This window comes from Vicugna pacos, chromosome 30, assembly GCF_048564905.1.
Source record: "Vicugna pacos chromosome 30, VicPac4, whole genome shotgun sequence".
NCBI classification, from domain to species: domain Eukaryota; kingdom Metazoa; phylum Chordata; class Mammalia; order Artiodactyla; family Camelidae; genus Vicugna; species Vicugna pacos.
Window position 1 is genome coordinate 18,151,193 of NC_133016.1, and position 26,569 is coordinate 18,177,761.

A 26,569-nucleotide genomic window follows, 5' to 3' on the forward strand; every position below is an offset into this window, starting at 1 on the left:
CCTCCCCCGGGGAACGAGGTGTCCTCGGCTTCAGGCCGTCACCTGGCCGAGGGCTTCCCCAGACCTGAAATCCGGCCGCCGGCGTCCAGAGCTCGGACTGTGAGCCCCGCTGATGCCGGATCAGGGGCTCCCGGGACACTCCGGGGGTGGCGGAGTTGTGCGTGGAGGAGGGCGGGAGTTTCTAGGGCCAAATGAGGACCCTCGACAACCCCCTCCGGCCCGCACGGTGATAGGCCCCTGCATTTCCAAGGTCACGGGCATCCCCCAAACACACTGGCTTTCCATTTAAGGCTCTGATGATGTCCTGGCGGTGGTGATGAAGCAGTGGGCACGTTGTTAAGTACTTCACATCTATTTTTCTCAATTTATCCTCACAGCAAACCTAAGATGTTAAGTATGCCTGTCAATATTTTACAGATACAGAGACCGAAGCGTAAAGAAGTTATAGAAGTTGCTGAAGGTGCAACAAGGAGTGACCACGGGTCTGACGATGCCAAGACTCCAGACCTACAGGCCTCCAGGTGTCTGTCAGTCCCCGGAGCAGGGGTTACAGGCAGCAGCGTTTCACCCTCAGTGGGAGATTTTGCAGGTCATCGCCCTCCTCCCCATCCCCCTCTCCGTCCTATCTGCCAGTCCTCAGTGTACCAGGGAAAGGTGCCTCCAGGACCCCAGACGGTGATCTGTGAGTCCTGGGAGATTCGGGGACATGCTCTCATCCCGCCCCATTTGCCCCTCAGCCTCTGTCCTTCCAGACTGAGGCTCCGCTTCTCAGAGGGTTTCCTTAAGGAACACTGAGACATGGCCTGGGCTGGCTGCAAACTTAACTTCTCCTGAGAGAGTCCAGCCTGCCAGAGCAGGAAGGCCCCACCTTCCACTAGTCACCTGCTGCCAGCATCTCACCCTGCCCAGAGCAGAGCCGCCTGAGGCCCTCAAAACAGCCCATTTCAGTAGGCAGTGGTCACCTGTTTGAAGAATCAAGGAATATACGTTGTGTTAATTTCCCAGAGCTGCTGTAACGAAGTGCCACAACCAGGTGGCTTAAAGCAGCAGAAACTTTTATTCACTCACAGTTCTGGAGAGTGGAAGTCCAAAAGCAAGGTGTGGGCACAGCCGTGCCCCTTCTGAAACCTGTAGAGGAGGACCCTCCCTGCCTCCTGCAGCTTCTGATAGTGGCCCGCAAGCTCGGAGCTCCTTGGCTGGTAAGTGCATCACCCCAGTCTCTGCCCCCGCCTTCACAGGGCCCTCCCTGACCAAACATGACCTCATGGAAGACATCTGCAGAGACCCTATTTCCAAATAAGGTCACATTCACAGGTACTTGGGGTTAGGACATAAGCATTTTTGAAGGACACAGTTCAACCCATGACAACTGTTCAGGGCACTGAGCTTGTGGTCTGATTTTCCATTAAAACTGGAGCTCTCGGGTCTTGGTTTGTCACAGCAAGAAAAAGGTGGACAGCGTTTATGAGATGGTGCTGCCTTACACACTGCGAAGATGTACGTATTTCACTCCTGACTCCTTTCCCTTTTTATTAGTCCATCAGTGATGCCTTTGTGGTCACGGTATGACTGTTTACTCCAGGCATAAGTGCTTCTGTTTCTCTTTCGTGTTTGGTGTTAAAATGGAATATTAACTTGGGATATAGCCTCTCCCTCCCAGGCAGTGGCACGAAGCATGCTAACGTCAGAATAGGTCATGCTGACCTCGCGTGCTCACTGAGGTCCGATCTCCTCTGCCTGGGCCTTAGGCCTCATCACAGTCCAGCCCCAGCTCTCCTTTCCTGCCGCTGCCCGTGCATTCACATATGCATGGGCCTCCCTGTCCATGGCTGTTTGCCCTGCCCAGAAATGCCCCCCGGGTTTCCACATCCATGCCTTTGCTGTGTCATTCCTGGAATCCCTTTCCCAAAGCCAGCTCTTCTGTTGACATGTTCCCCAATCTTCAAGGCCAAGTTTAAAGGCTACCACCGCCAGGAAGTTTTCTTCACCCTCCAGCTTCCTCCTGAGAAGGCTGGAGGCCCAGGTTGGCCTTCTGTTTGTTGCAGCAAAGTGTGTTACAGCTCAGTGTTACAGCTCAGTTGTGACAGCAGCCTGGATCTGGGCGAGAGACCAAGCAGCACTCAGAGAGTTGGAGAACTCAGATTTATTACGCCAGTGGGCCCAGAGGAATTAATACTCCAAGCTCTGGATCCTGTCTATAGGTTTACACAAGCTTTATAGGCTGCCAGCCTATACTTCGCAATATCATATACAAATAAGGTGTAACAAAGGTGACTGACTAGGAATGAGCTTTGTAGAAATGCACCAATCAGGAGTGATAAAATGGACCAATCAGGAGTGAGCTCCATGCAAATGAGGCACTACAAATGGACCAATCAGGAGTTAGCTGAGGGAACCAACAGAATCTCAGGGGTAAGTTCTGCTTTCCTAGAAGTAAGCCGTTTAAGAGTTAAAAAGTGAGATAAAGCTGCTGGGCCAGGGAACCAAATGGTGCTGGCAGGAGAGTAGTGGCCCTGCCTGGGGGCCCTGCCGTCCTTTTCATGGGGCTTCCCACCTCACATTAAGGCACTGACCACAAGCTGTTTTGGTCTGAAGCAAATTTATGTCTTTCCTTCACTCCCCCTATTCCTAGTAAGCAGTAATGAAGTCTGGAAGAGGCCCATTTCATACAAGGAGTAGCTGAGGCTGTGGGGGAATGTTTACTTGGAAAAGAGAAGACTTCGTGAGGCATGTGCCCCAAGCCCTTCAACTGCCAAGACACACACCCCTCTTCCTAGCACAGAGCAGTGCTCAAATGTAACCTCCTGTCCCATATTAATGTCTCTCTTGTACCCCTTTCAGGTGGTGGGGTAGGCAGAAGTCTAAAGATAACCCCCAAGATTTCCTGCACCCCAGGAAATTCCTACCCTGAGGAATCCCCAGGACTGTGAAGATGATGGTTTCACTTCTGTGATTAAGCTATGTTACATGGCACAGTTGACCTTAAAATAAGGAAATTATCTGAGTGGGCCTATACTGATTACATGAGTCCTTGAAAAGCAGAGTTCCCTTCAGCTGGTCACAGAATGAAGTCCAAGAGTCCAAGAGGATGGTCTTCATATGCATTTTGTGTGTGTGTGTGTGAGTTAAGCAGTTTATTGTTGTATTTTTTGTTTTTAATTTATATATATTTTTATTGAATTATAGTCAGTTTACAATGTTGTGTCAATTTCTGGTGTACAGCACAATATTTCAGTCATATAGGCACATTTATATATTCATTTTCATATGCTTTTTAACCATAAGTTACTACAAGATACTGAATATAGCTTCCTGTGCTATACAATATAAACTTGTTGTTTATCTATTTTATATGTATTAGTTAGTATCTGCAAATCTCGAACTCCCAATTTAACCCTTCCCACTCCCTTCCTCCCCTGTAAATCTTGTATTCAGTAACCTCACTGGACTCACTTATTAGTTCTTAGGAGGTTTTTTTTTTAAATACATTACTTAGGATTTTTTACAATCAGGTCATCCACACATAGGGAATGTTTTATTTCTTCTTTCCCAATCTGTATGCCTTTTATTTTCTTTTCTTGCTTTATTACACTGGTTAAAACTTTCAGCACTATAATAGTGAGAGCAAACATCTTTGCCTTCTTCCTGATCTTAAGTGGAAAGCATTCAGTTTTTCACCATTAAGTAGGTTTTTTGTAGATGTGCTTTAATAAGTTGAGGAACTTGTCTTCTATTCCTATTTTCTGAGTCTTTATCATGAATGTTGGATTTTTCACATGCTTTGTCTGCATCAAGTGCTAGGATTTTTTTTCTTTAGTCTGATAATGTGGCGGTTAGACTGTTTTTCAAATATTGAACCAGCCTGGCATTCCTAGAATAAACCCCACTTGGTCATGGTGTATAATTTTTTACGTTGCTAGAGTCTATTTGCTAACATTTTGTTAAGGATTTTTGTATATATATTCATGAGGGGTATTGGCCTGTAGTTTTTTTCTTCTGTAGTTTTTTTCTTTGTTTTTGGATTGTCTTTGGTTTTTTATCAGGGTAATACTAACTTCATAAAATAGTAAGTGTTCTTTTCTATTTTCTGGAGAAGATTGTATAATTGGTATTAATTTTTCTTTGGTAGGATTTCCAGTGAAACCAACTGGGAACTAGAGATTTCTTTTGCAGGACTTAAAAATTAATTCAATTTTCTGAATAGCTGTAGGCCTATTCAAATAATGTATTTCATTTTGGGTGAAATCTAGTAATTTGTGTTTTTCAAGAAATTGGTCAATGTCATCTAAGTTGTCAAATTTGTGTATAAAATTGTTTGTAGTGCTCCCTTACTATCTTTTTGATGTCTGTAGTGGCCACAGTGATATCCCAGTTTATTCCCCATATTGGTCATTTGTGTCTTGTCTTCTTTTTTGTCAGTCTGGCTAGAGGTTTGTTGATTTTACTCATCTTTCCACAGAACCAGTCCTTTGTTTCATTAATTTTCTCTACTGGTTTTGTCTCAATTTTATTGATTTCTGATCCAACTTTCTTTCCTTTTTCTTGCTTTGGGTTTTTCTAGGTGTTTGAAGTGGAAACTTTCTCCTGAAGTGCTTCACCAAGGTATGGTTTTTTGCCTTCAACAGAATGCCAGTTGACAACCCTCTTCAAGTTCTAGTGTAAAGTACTGTGAACTTTAGTTCAGGTGAGAACAAGTCCCTCAGCCTGACAAATGTCTCTGGGACTCACATCAGCAAGATCAGAAAGTACTGGTTTGGTCATGTTTTTTTACAAGCCATTGCCAAAGAATCACTTACCTGACCACCCTCTGCTCCACAATGACCCCCATTTCATAGAGGAGGCAGCTAAGGAGAGAAACAGCTTTCCTTAAATCCTTAGATGGGCAATGATTGGGTCTCCAATTTCCAATTTCTGTCTCTCCTTTAAGCATCTTGGTTCTCATAATTCCCAGCACCCCATCTCTTCTCCAACCACCATCATTTCCACTCTCTCCTTTTAGAAATGAGGAAGAATAGGGACTGTTCTCCCATGGTCATAACAAATGCTGTATTTCCCACTTTATTGGTTACAAAGCAATGAAGGAAAATGTTGTCCTCATGTCTGAGAATTCTATGTGATTAGGAGCTCTTTCCAAATCTGAAACATCCACAACCTTAAGAAAAAGAATGAGCACATAATGATTTGATTGGCTTTCTCTTTTAATCAAAAACATACTTTGTTACAGAGTTCTCAGGAAAGGTTCAACTATTTTTCAGCCACAGACTTCAACCAGGCAAAGTGTACAGAAAGCCACCAAGGAACTACCGGAGCTTTAGCTGACCAGTTTCCCCAAAAGCAGAAGCTAAGTGTGGCTCTTCTCTGAGTTCTGGCATAGCTGCATTCCTCTGACTTCAGGGGAGGAGACAGAGTGGGGAAAGACTACCACCAAATCTGTCCCCAACCCCTAGAAACCTCCTCCGAGTGGTTCTGCAGCCCACCAGGTTTTCATCACCTACAAGCGTTCACGCTTTTCCCTTAAATCACATGTCCATGGCACTGGCCAGAACCCAATACAAGGAAGAAGCCTGCCGACTCCATGTTTAGCCTTTTACCCAACCCAAGCCCATGAGTCCTTCTATCAATGACAAGCAGCCATAGCAACAGCAGCTGGTTTCATCCCTTTCTCTCCAGCTACCACAGAGCTGGCCTCTACCAGGACTCCCCACCCCCAAGGAAGGCTCTCAAGGTCCTTGAAAAAGCCAAGTCCATTAATTATACTCATCCAAGGTTAGGCTGGAAGAGAACTCTGAAAGGAATGCTCCAGCCAAAAGTCTTCTAATCAAAATGGACCTAAAAAGAGCCAAAAATAAAGTAAATAATCATCCACTGGTACTGTTTTCTTGAGTCATATAAACCATTTAAATTGATTCAGTTTCAGGGAATTTCCCTGTTTTGAGCATAGAAAGAGCTAAGAAACCAAAGACTCAAAGCAATGACCTCTAATATCATTAGGCATTTACAACAAATTTTCAATCCACTTTAGTTTAAAAAAGAAAAAAAATTACCAGCACACAGCACTTAAGAGAATGGTGTCACACACATACCAACCCAAAAGGCAGAATATCATGACTCAAAAAAAGCCTTAATACACCTTGAACAGAGATGATGGGAAAAATAAAATGAAGGCTTTTCTCCATCTTTTTTTTTTTTTAAGTATTTATTGCAGCCCCCAAGGTGGTGCTAGGCCTTTGGTTGAATTTAAGTCTTAAGGACATATTATGTAACTTCTTGTCCATAGAACAGTAATAAAATATTAAGCCTAGTCTTATTTGAATAATGTGGAAATAAGTAAAAAGCCCCCTCAAACAGCAGACCAAAGGTAAGGAAGAAATCAAAAACTGCTGCAAGGCAGGCAAGGTCACTTAAACTTCAGAGCTGGAAGAACTCATCCAGTCCAACTCCCTCATTTTACAGATGAGGCAACTGAGGCCCAAAAAAGGTAAATGACTTGCCCAAGGTCATACATCAAATTAGTGGCAGAGCGCAAACTAGAGAGTGCAACTGTCTGGCCCCAGCCCAGAGCCACTTGTTCAGACTGAACAGCAACACTGGTTCTGAGACCTACTGAGAAAACATCTGAAATAAACTGTGAAAACTATCCATGTCAATAGAGAGAGATGATTGTCTTCACCAGAGTTTTTTCCTTAGTTCTTCCTATATTTAAAAAAAAAAAAAAGATGATGATGATGATGATGATGGAAAGAAAGAAGATTCACTCATTCAAGTCTGATGTTAAAATCCCTGAAAACGTCAGCAATTACTTTAGCTACTCCTTGGGGCAGGACATCAGACCCTCGATTCTCATAAAGGCACCTATAGGTCAAGAATAACTGTAGAGGAGGAAGGCCAGAAGACAGGACTCCAAAAGGGGACACCAAAACTAAACAAACATGACCCTCTCATTTTCCATGGTTTTTGTTTTTTGCTCTTATTCTTTTTATTTTTTATTTTTTTGGCTGGTGCCCTCTAGGCTACTGGCTCTGGCTATTGATGCTAATTTAGTAACCAACCCTTGTAACCCCAGTTTTCATCTGAGCAGCATTCAAGTGGAAGAAACAAAACCTTTTCAAAGGGGGAAAACATGAATATGACTCACTTCTCTCTACTTCAACTACCTGAAACTCAGCAAGAATCAGGAAGCACACTAAACAGTCAAATCGGTAACAAATGCCAAAGCACTGAAGTCCTTTTCAATACTTTACAGGAAAGTTTCTTGGGTCCCAACCTAGTTTGCCCTTGTGTTTTAAAGAAGGTTCTAATAAGTACAGTTATCTGGTTTCCTTGCCCAAGCAGCTGGGAAAATGAATCAGAAAGGAAAGAAGAAACTACAGGGAGGTACACTAACAGCACACAGGAAGTAGTTGCTGTTAGTAAGTAAGGGTGTGTGCGTACAAAAAACCTAAACATTCCAAACCACAGCAGTCTGTGACCATTTAGTGAAGGCAAAACAGTCCCACCTGTCTTCGCAGCCCCTGAAGTCTACGAGACAGAGACATACACATGAAAACACTGTATTCAGTATGTTCTCTGATACACGTATTAAATAACTCCATCCAAAAAATGGCCCAAGTGAAAAAAGTTTTACTGCTTAAATAAGGCAAGTTTGGATTATGCAGAAAATTCCATTCCACAGTGAGACCAGATAAGATAAACGACCTAGCAACACGGGGGCCAAGCGCTAGGGACAAGGCTGGGCCTGAAGATGCTACGAGTAAGGCCACTAATTTGTTTATATCCTTCCTGATATAGCTTAGGAGAAAAGAAATTATCTAGTTGTCAGGAAAAAAACAGACGCTTGCACAAAAGATTCTCAAATCCTATTTTCTATAGTCTTGCAAAGGAGGGTTTAGGCAATTATTTACAGATAGCTATCTGCAACAAGATGGGTTGTGCCTTTAGGAAGGGGGGGGGAAGCATTTCTTCATGCTATTATCTGCTAGTCCTAGCCAAAACGCTCTATCTACGAAAAAGTTGTTAACTGACTTTACAAGTAACTGCTTTCGTATACTCATTTACCCCAGTGACCAAAAATTCACCATTTTCCCAACCTGCTCTCATTAAATAAAATGCCAGTAAAATGACTCAGTGATGGAGAGAGCAGACTATGGAAACTATCAACAAAAAGAAGCCTGCCTTACTCAGAATAAAGCCACTTCTTCCAAAAGGCTCTCAGAAAGGTTCTGAACTAATCTGATTTTGCATAATAGCTAGTGAGTAACTGTTAACTAGTTACCACCAAACCAGGAATAGAAACACTGCACCATATATTCTTTAACCTCCATAGAAGCACCACGGGAAAAAGTAAAATTTCCCTTCTCCAGATGCGCACGGTCAAAAAGACAACTGCAATAAACTTTTAAAATGAGATATTTATCATCTGGAAGACAGGACATTTTATTTTGCCTTCAAATGTTCTATTACAAATACCCCCCTCTTTACACCACACCCTTCCTCACAAAAGTGGATGTTTAACTTTGAAATACAACACAGCTAATAACGTGTTCAGTTTACTTGGACATTTTGAGTACGGTTATCCTTAAGCCAGGCCACCCAACCTGTAAACTTACTATGTTTACAGGAGGAATGGCACAAGCGACATAATTAACGCCTACTTAGGTCAGTATAAATTAGCCACGCTTCTGGAAAAACAAGGGAATATGGCAGTGATTTATTATTATTATCTTTGTACACCAGGGGTAGTACACTATAAAAAAATGAGATAGACTATATCCCACAAATAATCTACTCCCTGGAAAATAAAGGCAACACCATTTTGAATGTAAGGATTTCCTTTTGATGACACATGGAAGGCACTAGACAGAAGTGGGATGGGCCCCTGCTGGATTACCACGGTGCGTGCTTGGTTCACCGCTCACTCTGCTTTCACTGAAGTTCAACATGTTGAGAGTCTCTGAGATATGAACTAGCTAGAGAAAACCCACCCAGAACCATATCCTCGTAACAATCAGATTCCAAGAATTGTGGAAACCACTCTACCCTTAAAATAGCCGTAAAACTCTTAAACCTACTGATTCTTTTAGTCTTACTCGTCAAAGATGACTACCTCTAAGAAATGGAAATACTGTTTAACAACTAAGTCTTCAGGAATAACTGATTATAATATACTAGATGTTTTCTCAAAAACATGAGACTGAACCCAGGCACAAACAGAAAGCAATCAATTAACTAGAAGTACTTCTACGTACTTGTAGTATTTTTATGGCTCTTTGCAGAAAGAAACCAAGGCGGGTGGCTTGGCCTCAAGGACAGACTTCTTAACAAATATTTTCCACAATACTTTCCCCAGATGACTAAACACGTAAACCTTCCTTAAAGGAAGGAGGCAATGGATTATATCATAGCATGCTTATGGTTCTAGCCAAATAACTTGGATTTTTAAAATCTTATATTCTAAAACTCTCTCCTCTCAGTTATTCTTCATTCATAGTAAAATGGACCTAAAGTCAAAAATTTCTAGAGAATGAAGATACCTTTAAAATAATCTGCCAATAAAACTGAAAATCACCAAACTTTTACAGATTAAAATTAGGTCTTCAATAGAAGTATCTGTAAGTACTCAAGAGTATAAATAAGCTGGGAGAGAAGTGATTTTAAAAAACAGAAAGACACGTAGCTTGGATCAAGATCTGTTTAAATCACAGCAGTAAGCAAACTGGTTTCTAGGATGGTCTTATTAATAAGACCTAAGCAAGGAAGTAGATCTGTTCACTTAAGTCAGTATAAGGATGACTATCATGCATAAGAGTTTTTCATGTCTCAAACTTGTAACACACCTGAAATAATCTTATTATGCTTAGAAAGGCCCTCTAAGTAAAAAGTAAAAACATCTTAAAGATATCCCTTGATTTATTTCACACTATTTTATCCTGTAGACAACCTATTTATCTTATAGACAATCAGGCCTAGTTTTGCTACAGTAAAATAAAAGTTTAAAAAACAACCAACTCTACACTTGATACACAATGTCTACAGGGAAGTAAGTCCTGGTAGAGTGGGAGAGAAAAACCAAAGCTGCCCAACAGTACTGGCTGCTGCCTGTCGTTTAGTAGAAGGTGTCTCGCCACTGAGGTTGGACTCAAAAGTGCAAAAGAAAAAACTTAAAAATCAAACCTAGAATTCAACTTTGCATGTTGAGACTCAGTTTTATTTATGCTACTAGCTAAGTAAAAAGCATACATATTGTGTCTGTGGTACAGTCAATACATTTGCAACTTTTCTACTTAAATTCTCTATACAAAGTCACTGCCATTTGATATGACCATTGATGGCAAAGGGCTTAGAATAACCAAAAGGTATAAAAAAGTTTGCAGTCTTGCCCCAAGATACAAAAACTGAATTTTAAACAATGTCATAACATACATGATTTAAACAGTATACGAAAAAAAAGTCACACATCAAATCAAGTACAAAAATATCCAAACTACCTATTATGAACGGTAATGTTTCCATTATTCTGCACAGTATTTAACACAGAATTTAGCAGTTTCCAAAAAACTCATTATTTAGTTTAAGCATTGCCACCTTTGCAGAACGGTGAGATATTAGGTGGAGTGACACTGCTTTTAGTGTTTTTAAAAATACAAAACCTTTCTCTATGTTAATGAAGAAAATAAATTCCTCTTCTAGGCTTCTTAGTAACCAAACTTATGCCTAGAAATATAGACTACACCTACTGCTTAACAGGGCAAAAGTATATTTATTGATAGTTATCCAACAAAGATAACAAATGTAATTTTAAATGATATTCCTCTGTCTGGTAATTTTAAGGAATTCTCAATATACACAGATTAGTGTTTTGCCTTGGCAAAAATAAAATTGAAGTTGCAAGACAATCTGAATTGAAATCATTTTCACTAGTTTAACTTGCAAAAACACATTTTGGATGGAAGGTTATAATACATTACTATATTATTTTTTAAACAGAGTGAAGTTGCTCTTGGTAAAATTAACTCACCTACATGGCACACTATTTTGGAGTAAAGTATGTTCAATACTAACAGCTCACACACAAGATAACAGAGGTGAATTAACTGTGAGAACTTCTCTGCCTTTAAAATCAGCAGTACTGAATTTACTCTGTAGAATAACACACACATCGATGTTCTGCATTTTTATAAAAGGCTCTAAGACATTTTAAAGGGCTAAATTTTCCAGCAGTGGAATGACTCCTTCATACGTAACTGATGAAGATTTAATAAGAATGTGTTTTTCCTGATCTTCAAGCTGAGCCATGCCTGAAAAGTTCTAAATAGGAAAAAAAAATAAATTGTTTTAATCCAGTTTCTGTCTGCTAGGAGCAAGGCAGCAAACACATTTTCAACCCTTTATGAAAAGATAAAGCAGAACAAAAGTGAAATATATCTTCAGATTATAAACAGGATTGTATTTTATAGTCCACCATCCTGATAATGTTAAGGGCCCCAAAACAGTTAAAAGACCTCAGTCTAAAGGCTGTGGGTCAGCAATAGGCATGGTGTGAAGCACTTCATCTAGGAGCTGGAGGGCCCGGTGTAAGTGAATCTCAATCCAACAAGGTGTTTCCTTGATGCTCTGTCTCGGGTAATCAGGTCCCCAGCCTTTCACAAAGCTCATCCTGAGTATGCATAAGCGACGGAGGTCATCGACACCGATCCCAGCAGCGGCTGACAAACCTTCACGGAAAAGATTTGGAAGACGTCAGAGGGTCAGGCTGACCTCCTCCCATCCTCCCTAAATCTTACATTAATAAGGTGACCAGCTTTCTTTAGATCTTTCTCCCCAGCATATAACTTCTCTGTCAAAGTGCCAAGAAGTAAGTGTAGCTCTACACTTTATCAACAGGGGCTGAAAACTGTTGGTTAAGACAATTCACATTCCACATGGGCCTTCTAGCTACTACCAGTCATAAATCACCACAATCCACCAACACCACACCCACTTTTCTCTTTAGAAGTGGGGGTGAAGGGATAAGAAACGACTTGTTTTTAAGAGGTAGTGCATGTCTACAGGGTGGTTCTAAGAACCTTACTGTCTGTCAAACAGTCTAGTTCAGGGTAAGACATGACTAATAATGAGACAGTTAATAATTCTGGTTTCACTAAGACTTCTTGGATGACCCAGATGATGTCTCTCAACTTCACAATGTAACAGGGATAATATGCAATTACTCAACAGGGGGCAGTAGATGAGAATGAGAAATTTTACTAAAACTTTGTGCATACTAGGAGTAAAAGCATATTTGTAACATCAAAACTAGAAAATTAATGGTTTATATACCAAAATTTTTTTAAAAAATCAAATTCTCTAAATGAGTATGCCTTAGCTACCTCTAAATTGTAAACTCCTGAACATAAGTCACAATGAAGACTCTGCATCTAATTTTCCAGTCAGAACATACAGTCATATAGTCAATCTGCATTCATCAATATTACAATGAAACTAATGGGAGGAATTTGCATGTACTGTAGAGAAACCTGCAGGGCCACTGCAGTTTTCTTAGCCAGTGTGATTTGCTTACCACACTGAAGAGGTTAAGAACAGGGGTTGAATGAATCACTAGTTATGCCTTCAGACGTGGAAGATGGGTGCCACGTGTTTCCATCATAAAAGTCTATAGTCAGGAGTTTAACTCTGCAGTAAAAAATTCCCCATCAGTGTGAAACCTGGCACACAGTTCAATTTTACCCTAAAATTAAAAAAAAGTCTACAAGTTATCAAAATACCACCCTCACTTAGTTTTCTCTCCATGCTTAGCACACTTAAAAAAAAAAACTGGAGAGGTGCCTAATTCTGAAATTGAAATATGCTTTCCTTCTAGAATAAAGCAAAGCATGTCAGTGATTACAAAATTAAAAGGACCAACACAAAAAGGGGAGATTGATCAATATAATAACAACCCCCCTTTTCTCCTTTATCCCACACTCCCTTTTTGATACAAAAAGAATGAACACTGGGTCCTAGACAATGGGCAACTATTACAAAAGAATGTTTTTTTACAAATTCAAAAATGTTATTATCCCAGTAAAAAAAACAAACTTTAACTTCTATTACTGCTTAAAGTAACTAATCAACCAAGTCAATTAAGATAAAATGCCAACTATTGCACTTAAAAAAACAGTATCAAAAGCATACTTACTGATAGCTGGGGCTATTCCACCTACTGATCCTGGGCCGGGGATGTTTCCCGCCACGGCTGCTGCCTGGGCAGCCGCTGCAGCCTGCGCCGTGGCCGCCTGCTGCTGCATCTGACGATGACACTGGCGCAAATCAAAGACCTTAAAAAAAAAAAGGAGAAGTCTCACACTATAAGCCCATCAGAAACTATTCCACACGTCAAAAACCAATGCACAATTTACTCAAAATGCATAGCTTGATTCAGCTCTCAGAAGAAAATTATTTCAAAATTAAAGTTGTTTATGTGGACTGTAATTGCTAGTTCACATTTCACTATCAGGGCAGCTCTGGCTGCCACAGGTCTCTGTGTCCTTTATCTAGAGTTCAGTGCGGGTCAGCCATCACTGTCCTTGTGAAAAGCACCCATCTGTGTGAAATGAACAGTTAAGAAAACACCCCGCCCTTTCATAACCAAATTCCCAAGAGTTTTCTTTAGGCTGAATTGATTGCCTCGGTCACGTGGCCAACGTCTTTTCTTTATTATTCTAGCCATTTGGAAGAGTGAATAAAAGGCATTGTCGCCATATTAGAAAACATTTCTCAGAGACGCACAGTTTAGTTCATCGAAGCAAAATAACATGATATTTAGGACTCATTTTAAAATACTTAAGAAACAAAGGAAGAAAACAGTTCAAATCTTTAACTACTGAATCTCAGTAATGGATATATGGGATTCATTAACTAGCTTCTACTTTTCTCTAAACTCATGATTAAAAAAAAAAGCTTAGCTTTGATCCTTTGATCACTGATATCTGCTACTTATATGGATTAAATTTCTTAACCTCTCTGGAGCCTCAATTTTCTTACCTATAAAATGAGAATACTAAGTATACATAGGGTTGTTGTAAACTTGGCATGGTATACAGTAAGCGGTCAATAAATGTTCCATATTATTTTGCTTTTGGCCTCCCATGTAGCCATTTACCTTTCAGGAGGGGTTAAGGAGTTCATAAGCAGTTTCAGTGTTCTTTATCAGCTGTGCCAAGGGCTGGCATAGTAAGGAACGGGTTGTCACTTTTATCCTTATCCTCATGAAAGTACCAAAATGTTCTTTCAATAAGCAAGAAATCATGGATGGTAAATCACCTTTTTTCCAGAAAAAAAACAACTTCCTAAAATAATGTATTTGCTTTTATTTGCATTTTAAAAAGCCCTGAAAGGTTACAGAAGCAGAATGGTCGTCATGAGAAGTTGTAGGAGAGGAAGACAAGCACAGAATAGAAGCAAGGTGATTCAATGCACATTTTTATATCATATGAATATCTGAACCATGTGACTATATTCCTTCTTCAAAGAGTAAATTAAAATTTTTAAAAAATCCAAGTATGCACAGAATCCAAATATGAGCAAGCATAATTATCCTTGACAATAAAAAAAAAAATCAAAGAATGCATAACATAGTAGTTTATCAGATAAACAAACAAGTCTGAAGCCCAAACCATTAGTTTTCAGATGCCTGAAAAAACTGGCTGTAAACTTTAGCCATGGTATTCACATGAGCCATGTGAGCAGACAACAACAATAAACAAAACCCTCTCCAAACAGGAAACAAGGCTATTTACTTATTTTTCTACTCCATGCCTGTCTTCTGGCATCAATGAAGGCAAAACTTATACTATCCCAGTCTCTGAAGAGACAGGATTTGTCAAATCGTGTAGGTATTAACTGGCCAAACCACCAGTCCTAAAAGGCTTCAGGAGAGAAAGCATGACAAAGTAAGGTCTGGAAATCAGAAATCTCACAATGCCCAGAACAAAAACCATCATTTTTTCAAGATTTCCCACGAATCCACTTGCTTCTGAACTTTCCCACTGGGCTCTGACCTCTTGGAAGGCATCAGAAGCACAGTGCAAAGCAGGGACTCAAATATGGAAAAGCCAAACTGCTCTACAACCACTCTTTTTTTTTTTTAAGGAAATTAATAAACTTTTTTTAGAGCAGTTTTAGGTTCAGGATAAAATTGAGCAAAAAAGTAAAGAGTTCTCTATCCCCACTCAAGTACAACTTCCCCCACTATCAACATCCTGCACCAGTGTTACAATCTGTTAGGACTGAGGAACCTACACTGATACATCAGTATCACCATAAGTCATCGTTTACATTAAGTTTCACTCTTGGTTTTATAAATTATACAGGTTTACACAAATGTTTAATGACATGTATCCAACACTGCAGTACCATTCAGAATATTTTCAATGCTCTAAAAGTCCTCTGTGCTCTGCCTGTGCATTCTCTCCTCCTCCCTTAACCCTGAAAACCACTGATTTTCTTCTTTTTTTTGTATGTGTGACTGACTTTTATTAAGATATTCACTTTGTTGCCTTGTTCTGGTGGTCTGGAACACAAGAGCAATATCTCCAAGGTAACCTCATTAGCATAACAAAAGACACATTTATCACTCCCATTATTTAGGAAATTCCAAGAATTTTAGGACTCTGAGCCAGAAATGGGGATGAAGATCAAATACATGCTTCTATTATCTCACACTTGATATGACAAGTTTTGGGGCTTCTTTAGGAGTTAGACGTTTGTTCAAATCCATTGACAAACCACTGATCTTCTTACTGTCTCCATAGTTTTGCCTTTTCCAGAATGTCACTGTTAGAATCATACAGTATGTAGCCTTTTCAGATTGGCTTCTTTCACTTAGTAATATTCATTTAAGGTTACTCTACGTCTTTCCCTGACTTAATAGCTCATTTCTTTTTAGTGCTGAGTAATACTCCATTGTGTGGATGTACCACAGTTCATTTATCCATTCACGTACTGAGGGACATCTCGATTGCTTCCAAGTTGTGAGTAAAGCTGCTATAAACAACTGTGTGCAGGTTCTTCTGTGGACATAAGTTTTCAATTCATTTGGGTAAATATCAAGAAGTGTGACTGATGGATCATATGGTTAGAACATGTTCAGCTACGTAAGAAACTACCAAACCGTCTTCCAAAGTGGCTGTACCATTTTGCAATCTCACCAGGAATTAATGAGAGTTCCTGCTGCTCCACATCCTGGCCAGCATGTGGTGGTGTCAGTGTTTTGGATTTCGGCCACTCCACTGGTACGAAGTGGTATCTCCCTGTTGTTTTAACATGCAATTCTCTAATGACCTTGATGTTGAACAGCTACTCGTGTTTTCTTGCTGTCTACACTTTCTACTCAGTGAAGCACCTATTCAGGTCTTTTGCCCATTTTTCAGTCAGGCTGTTCGTTCTCTTATTGTTGAGTTTTAACTCTTTTCTGTATTTTCAATAATAATCCTTTATCAGATGTATTTTTTGCAAACATGTTCTCCCAGTCTGTGGCTAATCTTTTCATTCTCTTGACACTGCCTTTTGTAGAGCAGACACTTTTAATTTTAATGAAGTCCAGCCTATCAACTGTTTCTTTCATGGATCATGCCTTTGATGTTGAATCTAAAAAGTCCCTGCCATACCCAAGATCACCTAGGCTTCTCTCACATGTTATCTTCCAGGAGCTTCATGTTTTACATTTAGGTCTTTACAACCACTTAAAAAATTTTTTAATCATCGTTAACTTGTATGGCCCATATATAATCTTACTATCTTGGAGAAGTGAATAAAATTCACTTATAAATTCCCAGGGTACCCCTGACCCCATCATGAGTCATTAAAAATAACCAACAGATCTCCAAACAAAGGTTATTTACGACATGTTATAAACAACCACAATTATGATTGTCTTAACCTAAATCCATACTAACACTGGCAGCACATATTGTCAGTAACCACAAAGATGAAATTTTAAAACATGACTTATCTGCAGATGTAGTAAAAATGATTCATTAAGCACCTCAGCAAGTCTTCTTTCCACATGAGTTATTTATGTAATTACAGCACTCACAGCAGAAGACACACTCACTGGCTATACTGCTAACTGAAACCTGGGCTGCCTCCTCACTGTACACTCTGTCTACCCTAAAATAGACTTCATCATTATACTGCACGGTAAGATTAAAGCTTTCATTGAAATGCAACCATCTTCCTTTCACCATCTGACTGAGTTGTTAATAAGGACAATTCAAAGTAACCAAAGGTTTTAAGTATTTTCTTTGGCTCAGATTCAAAAGCTATTTCTGATCACTATCCCTGAGTTTATCAACAACTTACCTCTGCTTTCATGTATTTAAACATGTTTCCTATTTATTTCATTTATTTAAACATATCAGTTTATGATTTAACAAAGGTAAGTGTGTTATAAGCTTCACTGTCAACATCTTTAGTACATTCTCTTTCAACCAAGAGTCAAATTTTGGCATTTTTCTTTCGTAAGGCTTAATTACAACACTCTGTTTGAATCAATACCAAGAAACAGTAATTCAGAAAAGAGAAACAGATGATTGAATTGGTATACTGAACATCTGAACATAAGACTTCATTAAGTACTTGCTAGGTTATCTGACCTGGAGGTAAGAATCATGATACATAGTAAGTAACTGGGAATAAATTAAAGCGGAGATCATAACCTTCAGCTTAGCCCACCTGTGGTTTAGAAGCAGTGACTGCCCCCTGCCCCTAGCATATATGTGTTCAAAAACAAACCTGACTCAGCATCACCAGAGAAATGCAAATGAAAAACCACCAAAACAAGATATCCTCACACTCACTAGGATGGCTAAAATCAAGAAGATAATAACAAGTATTCACAGACTGTAGAGAAATTAGAACCTTCATACACTGTTGATGGAAATGCAAAATGTACAGCCACTGTGGAAAAGTTGGCAGTTTCTAAAAAGTTACAGAGAATTACTTTATGATCCAGCAATTCTACTCCTAGGTGTATACCCAAGAGAAATGAAGACACACATTCAAATAAAAACTTGTACATGAATATTCATAGCAGTATTATTCATAATACAGCCAAAAAATGGAAACTCATATGTTCATCAACTGATGAACGGACAAACAAAATGTGGTATGTGGAATATTATTCAGCCCTGAAAGGAATAGAGTACAGATATACGCTACATGGATGAAGCTTGAAAACATGCTTGAAAGAAGTCACGAAAGCCCACATTATGTGATTCCATTTATACAAATTGTTCTAGGTGGCAAATCCACAGAGAGAAAAAGAAGAGTGGCTGTCTAGGGCTGAGGGGTATGGGGGTTAGGGGGTAACAGCTAAAGGGTACAAGGCTTCTTTCTTGTAATGAAAGTGTTCTAAACTTGACTGTGGTGATGGCTGCACAGCTCTATGAATATACTAAAAGCCACTGAACTGCACGCTTTTAATGAGCAAATCACGTGGCATGTGACTTGTGTCTCACTGTCTCCATAAAGCTGTTAAACCCTGAGTGCCTGGTGCTTAAGCAACACAAATGGAGCAGGTCTCACTTTTGAAAGCAAAGAACGGTGCCAGTCAGAGAGAATTCCAAAGTTTGCTCCATTTAAAACTGCCATTTCATTGCATCAGACTTTCGTAAGTGTAAGATGACTGCTAGGTCATGAGAAGCAGGAAAAAAAAATCAACATCTTAGAAGGAAAAAAAAAATTTACTCCCAGCTTCTTGGTTTATAAAAATGAAAGAATGTCTCTCCAAACCTATGTTTTCCTTATTTTAATTAAAAAGGAAAAAATGTGTTCGTGTGTACATACATGTGTTGGGCAGGAGGGGCCCCCACGTGGATTCCCTAGTGCACAAGCACTCCTCCCAGGGGCTCGTGTTATCTTACACACAATCCACCCCAGCAACGTCATCTCTGGTGACAATCTATCTGACAACCTAAACAGTAATACACAGATCCTTTAGTAACTGCTGCCCAAAATACTAGTAAATGAAGAAAATGGTTATATTTAGGATATACTTACATCTCTTTCTGACTAATAAGACAGCTCTTCTGCATAATAATATACTTGGTTAAGAGAAATAATTATTTTTAGTTCTTAGTTAATACAACAAAAATGCGATGTTTTTCAGTCCACTAAAATGTCCCACAAGATAGTTATTTACTGTTCATGGCAGAAGTCTGAGATTACTATAAAACCTATCCATGATAGTGGTTTATCAAGTGATGACATGCCACATATCTTGGGGGCTTTTCAAGGACCATTTGTACTAAAACAGAGATATTACATTATTTAACAATCCTAGAAATTAACTATACAAGACCCCACATTTTCTAAGCTTAAATATTTTAAATACTACCCCATTTCTGGTAAGTTGGTAACTACTATAGGATACAAAGTATATATTCAACACTGTAGTCCTCTGTCCATTCACTTCAAATTGCACAAGTAATATATAGACTTCCAATCAATATGGATGCAGAAGTTTGCGTAATCACCTTCTCTCTCTGCTCCAAACACAAAGGCTAGAAAAACTATTAAAAGTAGGTATCTTTCAGGCCAATCATAAAATTCATATGGAAATCCAAGCACCTGGCAACAGCCAATATAACCCTGAAAAGTAATGAAGTTGGAGAGCTCAATTTCAAAACTTCCTACAAAGCTATTGTAACCAAGACAAAGTAGAACTGTCACAAGGACAGATACACAGAGCAATGAAGCAGAACTGATGGTTCAGAAATAAACCTCAACCATTTAGATTTAACTGAATTTCAACAAGGTGTCAAGATAATTTATTAAGGGAAAATAGTCTTTTGAACAAATGGCTGCTGGAACAACTGAATATTCTCATTCAAAAGAACAAATCTGGATACACAAAAAATTAACCCAAAATGGATCACAGACCTAAATGTAAGAGCTAAAATCATAAAACCCTTAGAAGAAAACATAGGAGTAACTCTTTATGACCTTGGATTAGGCAATAGTTTCTTAGATATGACACTAAAAAAGTACAAGCAACCAAAGAATAGATAAACTACATCAAAATTTAAAACTTTGGTGCTGCAATTCATTATCATTAAAGAACTGAAAGACAAGTCAAAGAATTGAAGAAAATATTTGCACATCATGTATCTAATAAAGAATAGATACCCAGAACATATAAAGAACTCTTACAACAATAATAAAAAGACAAAAAAAAAATTAAAAATGGCAAGATTTGAACAGACATTTCTCCAAAGATGACATACAAATGGCCAGTAAGCACATGAAAAGTTCAACATTATTAGCCATTAAGGAAATTTGCAAATCAAAACCACAATGAGATAGATACCACTTCACATCCACTAGGATGGCTAAAATTAAAAAGACAGATAAAAACAAGTATTGACAAGGATACAGAGAAATTGAAGCCCTCTATATACACTGCTGGTGGAAATGTAAAATGACACTGCCATTTTGGAAAACAATCTGGCAGTCCTTCAAAAAGTTAGACAAAGAGTTACCTTATGATCCATCAATTCCACTTGCAGGTATATATCCAAGAAAATTAAAAAGTACATCTACCTGAAAACTTGTACATGAATGTTAACAGCAGCATTATTCATAATAGCTAAAAAGCAGAAACAATCCATATGTCTACCAACTAATGATGGATAAACAAAATCCATCGTGGAAAGCAGGGACTGAAAACAGAAGGTACTTGGGGTACCAAACAGGAGGTGTAGGATGGTAATTTGACTTCTTAGGGTAATATGAAAAGAGGCAATAGATGGGCTCTCCAAGGGCTACAACTGGGCTCCTGCCCATGAATCAAGTGCTGGTAAATAGAAATGCATCTGAATAAATTCTTATCCATGGCAGAGGTAATAAGCATCAGAGAAACCTATGCAACAGGAATTAGATTCTAAGCATACTCGGGGATTAGAACTCAATTTCCTCAAGGGATAAAATTCCTCTACCTCCTAAATATAAGAAATGGTTCTGAGATGTGGGTCCCAGGGTGCCAGACTAAGGCAAAATTGTCCTACAGGGGGAAGCAATAACAGGGAGGAAAAACTAAAAAATAAAACGAATTCTCTTGAGACAAACTTGCCAACAAACATATATACATTACAAAGCACATAAGGAAATCCAGCACCATTTAAAAATAATAACAAAGCACAAAGAACTAAAACTCCTTGTGGAAAAACTAGAAAACACAAATAAAGACAATTCTGTTTGTATGCTAAACAATTTCCTGAGAGTAAGTGATGAGGTACAGTTAATTCCACTAACTTGCAATAGCTAACAATGAAGATGTTTAGGATGACTATGAAAAATCTGAAACTAGAAATATATTTAGGCTATCTAATTATAACTATCCTTCCCTTTCAAAACGGTATATGTTATAAACTAAAATTGAGATCAGTTAAATATCTAATAATTAATGAAAAACACGTCGGGCTTAATTTGCAAAAAGATATATAGTAAATAAAACTCATTTAATGCACAAAATAACTAACCTTAAAAAATGTGGGATTGAAGAATTTTTCATTTCTCCATTTTAATTTGAAAAGCTATTACTTTTAGAATTCCATTCCATAAAATCCTGAAGACTGGCTAAGATGAAATTCCAGAGTGTAATTTTTACATATTTTATATAAAAAGAATATAAATTTGGAGGTTTCACTCAGTATTTTCAAGAGCCTGTGTATTCCTCTAAAACATTTAACAAATTTGATAATAAAACAGTAGGGAATGAACGCAACCACAAAACTAGATAACCAATCAGGTCAATAAAAGTACCCAGGAAATGCGTTAATTTCTGATAATTTAATAAATAAAAAGACATTTTTACACTGCTCCCATCTCCATCTCAATTCTTTAAACAACAGAACTTTCCAAGTCTAAAATATGTGAATAAAATTGCAACTAACCTTTATATATGCGCTTGGGTAGATCTTATGAACAGCATCTCCAGGTGCACGCCCAGCTTCTCTGTCTAAGTAGTAGCTCTGTACAAAGACTGCGTGATCGCTAAGGCACCTGACCCAAACATCACCTTCACCTTTACATTCCAACTGCACACCTTTGCCTATGTGCAACCTTAGGAAGAAAAAGGGAATTACATTTCATTTTGGTAAGTATTTAAAAATAAATTTCAGCTCAGATTATGTAACACACCTAATATTAAAAAAAGTTTAAAGAATAAAGGACATTACATAACACCATAATCAAAAGATAGCCACTGTCAACATTTCTATATGTTTCTCTCTTTTTTTTTTACTATCTTATTCATATATAATAATGATGAGCATTCATATAATGCTTATTATGTGACTGGATCATTTAACATAAATTTTCACTTAACCCTCACAATTCAATTAAGATCAATTTAAAAATGTAGCTAATCATATGAGCCACATTTTAAGTGCTCAAAAGCTCCGTGTGGCTAGTAGTTACTATACTAGGCAGCACAGATATAAACCATTTCATTCATCACAGAAAATTCTATTAGTGCTGGCTTAGCAAATAGACATTTTCACAAAGTCACACAGTGATAGAGCCAAGATTATGTACTTATGCATACACACATTTCCTTAAAGCGTTAAGATCATACAATACCTAAAATTGTGTATGTTTTCCTATAATATTTCATCTTAAGTATTTACCTTTGATCATATCAACTTTTTATTAATATTTTAATGAATGCATAAAATGAAATTTTATTAAAATATATTTAACCATTTCCCTTTTATAATCAGTCTTCCACTATAAGCAACACTTGCGGAAACATGTCTTCATTTTATACTATTTTCTTTCAATAAATTTTTAGAAATACTATACAATCAGAGGAAATATAAATTAGTTTTCAAATTGGGTCCCAAAAGGTCTAATTACTATTCAAAACACAGAAACCCCTTTAACTTAAAAAAAAACTGTGTTTTATCATATTTTAAATAACAAACATCTACAATTAAAGTGAAATGCTTCTAAGTTCTGAATTTTCATGGCAGTAGGGTATAGCTCAATGGTAGAGCACATGCTTAGCATGCACGAGGTCCTGGGTTTAATCTCTAGTACCTCCATTTAAATCAATCAATCAATCAATCAATCAATCAATCAATCTAATTATTTCCCTCTACCCCCAAAATCAAATAATTGCTTAGTAAATATTTTTTTTAATTCTGAATTCCCAAGACAATCTTTATTCCTTTATCTATATTCAAAAACAATTCATATTGAAAAATATAACTTCAAATAAAAGACAACATACTATACTCAATGTTTAAAATAACTATACAATTAATACCTTGCTCTCTCAATGGCTTCTGTCCTGTGGACATTGGAGAGTTGACCCAAGCAAAAGCGATCTCCTCCAGAAGGGTCCACATATCCATCAACAGTAACAATAGGACAGCTTGAAGGAACCTTAAATGTCTCTCCTACTTGAACATCCATTTCAAAGTAAGCAATGGAACACCAATACTCAGGAGCTAAAGGAGATAAATGGGAGAGAACAGCCACTCAAGTGAGAAAGGTAAAAGGCTTTTACTTTCACTCCACACAACAAAGCTTTTAAGGGTAAAGGAAGGGGAGAGCACCTAAAAGAATTTGATTAAAATGACAATGCATTATAAAGCAGGCATTTCTATGTCTTCTGTTTTTCAGCTTAAGTACCTAGCATTCTTGAAACTCCAGTTATTTTTAAAATCTGGAATTTAGTTCTTACCTTAAAGTAGCCAATCAACAGAGAATTTAAAGAATGGAAGTAATTAGAATCATTAATTATTTAACCATGATGTTTCATCTGTCTGCACATAATATTATCTATGCAGTTTTTCAATTTGAACTTTTTAATTTTTTTTGGAACACACTGATTCTAATACATATTCCAGTGAAGTGTTCTTGAATAACATCAATCCATGGCTTATTTTCATAGATCCCTAACTGAGAGAAAGGGCATAACCAAGTCAGACATCCCAGGCCAGAGAGTCAAGGTTAATTACACCCCAACTACAGTTACTGTGAGAAGGAATTTTCAATTGTCTCTTGGATGAAAAGTCATTTGTCCCATCTGTAGTTTTAGTGAAGTTAATTTATGTCAACTACTACAATTTTAACTTTGAAAAGTGTTTAGTGTATTCATTTGAACAACAATAAGTGCTTTTAAATAATTTTAAATGATGGGAGAAAAAGAGCCACTATTTGGTTTGGCTTGCAAACATAGTTAATCAAGTATTTCTAATTTTTGTTTGAATACAGCAGTTATTACACAGAGCCCACACACATGGAAATTACGTGATTTTCCTTTTTTAACAGGTGTTCATGGAGTCATCTAGGCATCGCTGTAGACACTACATACACAGCAGTAAACAAGGCAGCTATTGTCCCTACTCTCATGGAGATACAGACAGACAAATGAGCAAACAAATGACAAGGTAACTCACGTGCTAATAAATACTGCAAAGAAAATAAAACAGGGTATGGGACAGAAGATGAGTGGAAACAATACTTCAAACTAGATGGAAGGGGTAAAAAGTGAGACCTTATCTTAAAAAGTGAGACCTGAAAGACCATGCATCTATGTGGAGACTTGTGAACAGAACATTTCTAGAGGAATGCAAAAGGAAAAGCCCTAGAGTGGAAATGGGTTTGACATTAAGGGGGGAAAAAGGGCCAGTGCCATTTATTAGAAAATGCAAGTTTTCTGCTGATAAATCATTATGTATCTGCATTTTACTGTGCTGTTTATGAATTTTGACTGAACTCAAATTTGAAGCAATAAAATCTTCAATAATATGAAAAGATATTTAGAATGACCAAAAAAAAAAAAAAGTTTTCCAAACCTCCCAAGAGATCTTAAAATGAAGTATGATTAATGCTCAAAATATACTAAAAACAAAAATTTGTAAAGTCTAAGTATCTACTTCTCAAAATGTTGTCAAGGAAGAAAGTACTTTCCGATGAAGTAATAAAATGGGCCACAGAAAGACTGTGTGATGCAAAAACTTAATAATTCAAATGTTTTGTCACACAGAACAATCAACTAATCACATACACTTCTTTAAATTTTTTTTTATTAGAACATGAAAACTAGTGATATACTGAAGTGACTTCTTAAACAGTTTTGAAATATTTACAAAGTTTTCCCTATAGTAAAATTCTTTATTAAAGACATCACATTATGCTATGGACAAGAAGTTTCACCAAGCGTTAACAGGCAGGTATTACACTGGTTGAAGCTAAAACTGAAGAGGTTGTCTAAGACAAGGTAACAATTACCTAATGTTTTGGAGGCAAAGAACAGAAATAGCACTTTTAAAAGGTCTTTAAGCAATCAGTCCAAACAGTAAATTTTGTTACAAATAATATGCTGAAGTCATGAATGTTTTCAACGCTGGTTAAAAAAATGAGATCCAAAAGGGAAGGTATAGCTCAAGTGGTAGAGCACATGGTTCTCATGCATGAGGTCCTGGGTTCAATCCCCAGCACTTCCTCTAAAAATAAATAAATAAACCTAAATACCTCCCCCAACACACCAATAAATAAATACAATTAAAAAAAAAATGAGATCCAAAGACATGTGTTTCCTAGTTCACAATGAAGAACTCTACAGCTTCTCAAAACCAGCATCAACAGCAGTACAGAATTACTCAGTTTCAAGAGAGCTTTCTTAATGCCCCAACTCATCATTTTAGGAACAAGAAACTAAAAACAGCAATGTCCGCAAGCACCCAACAGTCCCACTCTCTTTCAGATGAATCGTTGAATCCAAAATTGAGTCCAAATAATTAGCTAAATGTCACCACTCTCAACCCCACTCCCCCAATCAATCCTGATTACCCTCACTCCTGCAGAACACCTTCCACTAAGCCATATGAACACTGAGACCCCTCCTAAGATGCCAGGAGCCACTACTGACTGTCAATGATGGGTTGAAGCCAGCAAAATTCTCATTCTTAAGACTCAAGATTTCTCCCGCTTATCACAATATATTAACACAAATTGAGGTTCTGATACAGTGATTTCGCATATATGATTTAAAAAACTAGTAAAATCAAACTACTAAACTTGACTGTTTAGGGATGCATTTATTGCTTTCAAAGAGCAAAAATTAAAATCCATAAAAAGCAGGAGAGCAGTTAACTCTGGGGGAGGAAAAGAAGTTTCTGACTCAGACAGAAAGCATGGGGTAGGAGAGTTTCGGGGTGATGAAATGTTTTAATTCTCAGTCTAGGTGGTAGTTACACAGGTGTTGGCTTTAATGTTATTCATAAAACTGTATGTATACTTGTTTTATATACTTTTCTGTTTATTACATTTCTCAGTAAAAATATTTATGTAAAAGCAAGACCTCTTGACCCACAAAAAAAGTTTAAAACCACAAAATTACACAAATAACATATAGAATATCCACTGAAGAGAGTAATTTAATTAAAAAAAATGTATGGTTAAAAAATGTTTCTGTCCCATCAACAGCATTATTTCTCCTTATCAAAACATGTATTTGCCTCCTAAATGAACAAAAGTTAAAGTATCACATCTACTACTGGTGAGCATGGTAAAACTGGTT

General features: G+C 37.8%; 1 protein-coding gene and 1 long non-coding RNA gene across 5 annotated transcripts in view; one reads left to right on the top strand and one right to left on the bottom strand.

The window, feature by feature from the left end:
* The first annotated feature begins 1,099 nt into the window (after positions 1 to 1,099).
* Positions 1,100 to 5,869, top strand: LOC140690455 (uncharacterized). Its single transcript, XR_012065727.1, has 3 exons — positions 1,100 to 1,199; positions 4,562 to 4,602; positions 5,225 to 5,869. It is a non-coding gene; the product is annotated as an uncharacterized lncRNA (long non-coding RNA).
* A 4,307-nt stretch (positions 5,870 to 10,176) lies between these two features.
* Positions 10,177 to 26,569, bottom strand: part of SMAD4 (SMAD family member 4) — a 78,682-nt gene continuing 62,289 nt past the window's right edge. For 3 of the 4 annotated variants that reach the window (XM_072952220.1, XM_072952219.1, XM_072952221.1), the window contains 4 exons: positions 23,306 to 23,489; positions 21,930 to 22,098; positions 13,175 to 13,313; positions 10,177 to 11,711 (listed from right to left, as the gene is read on the bottom strand). In XM_072952220.1, the coding sequence (XP_072808321.1) occupies positions 11,500 to 11,711; positions 13,175 to 13,313; positions 21,930 to 22,098; positions 23,306 to 23,489 (704 nt within the window). In that variant the 3' untranslated portion in view covers positions 10,177 to 11,499. Of the gene's footprint in view, positions 11,712 to 12,556; positions 12,670 to 13,174; positions 13,314 to 21,929; positions 22,099 to 23,305; positions 23,490 to 26,569 lie in introns of all 4 variants that reach the window. The other variant, XR_012065726.1, reaches the window with a different exon arrangement.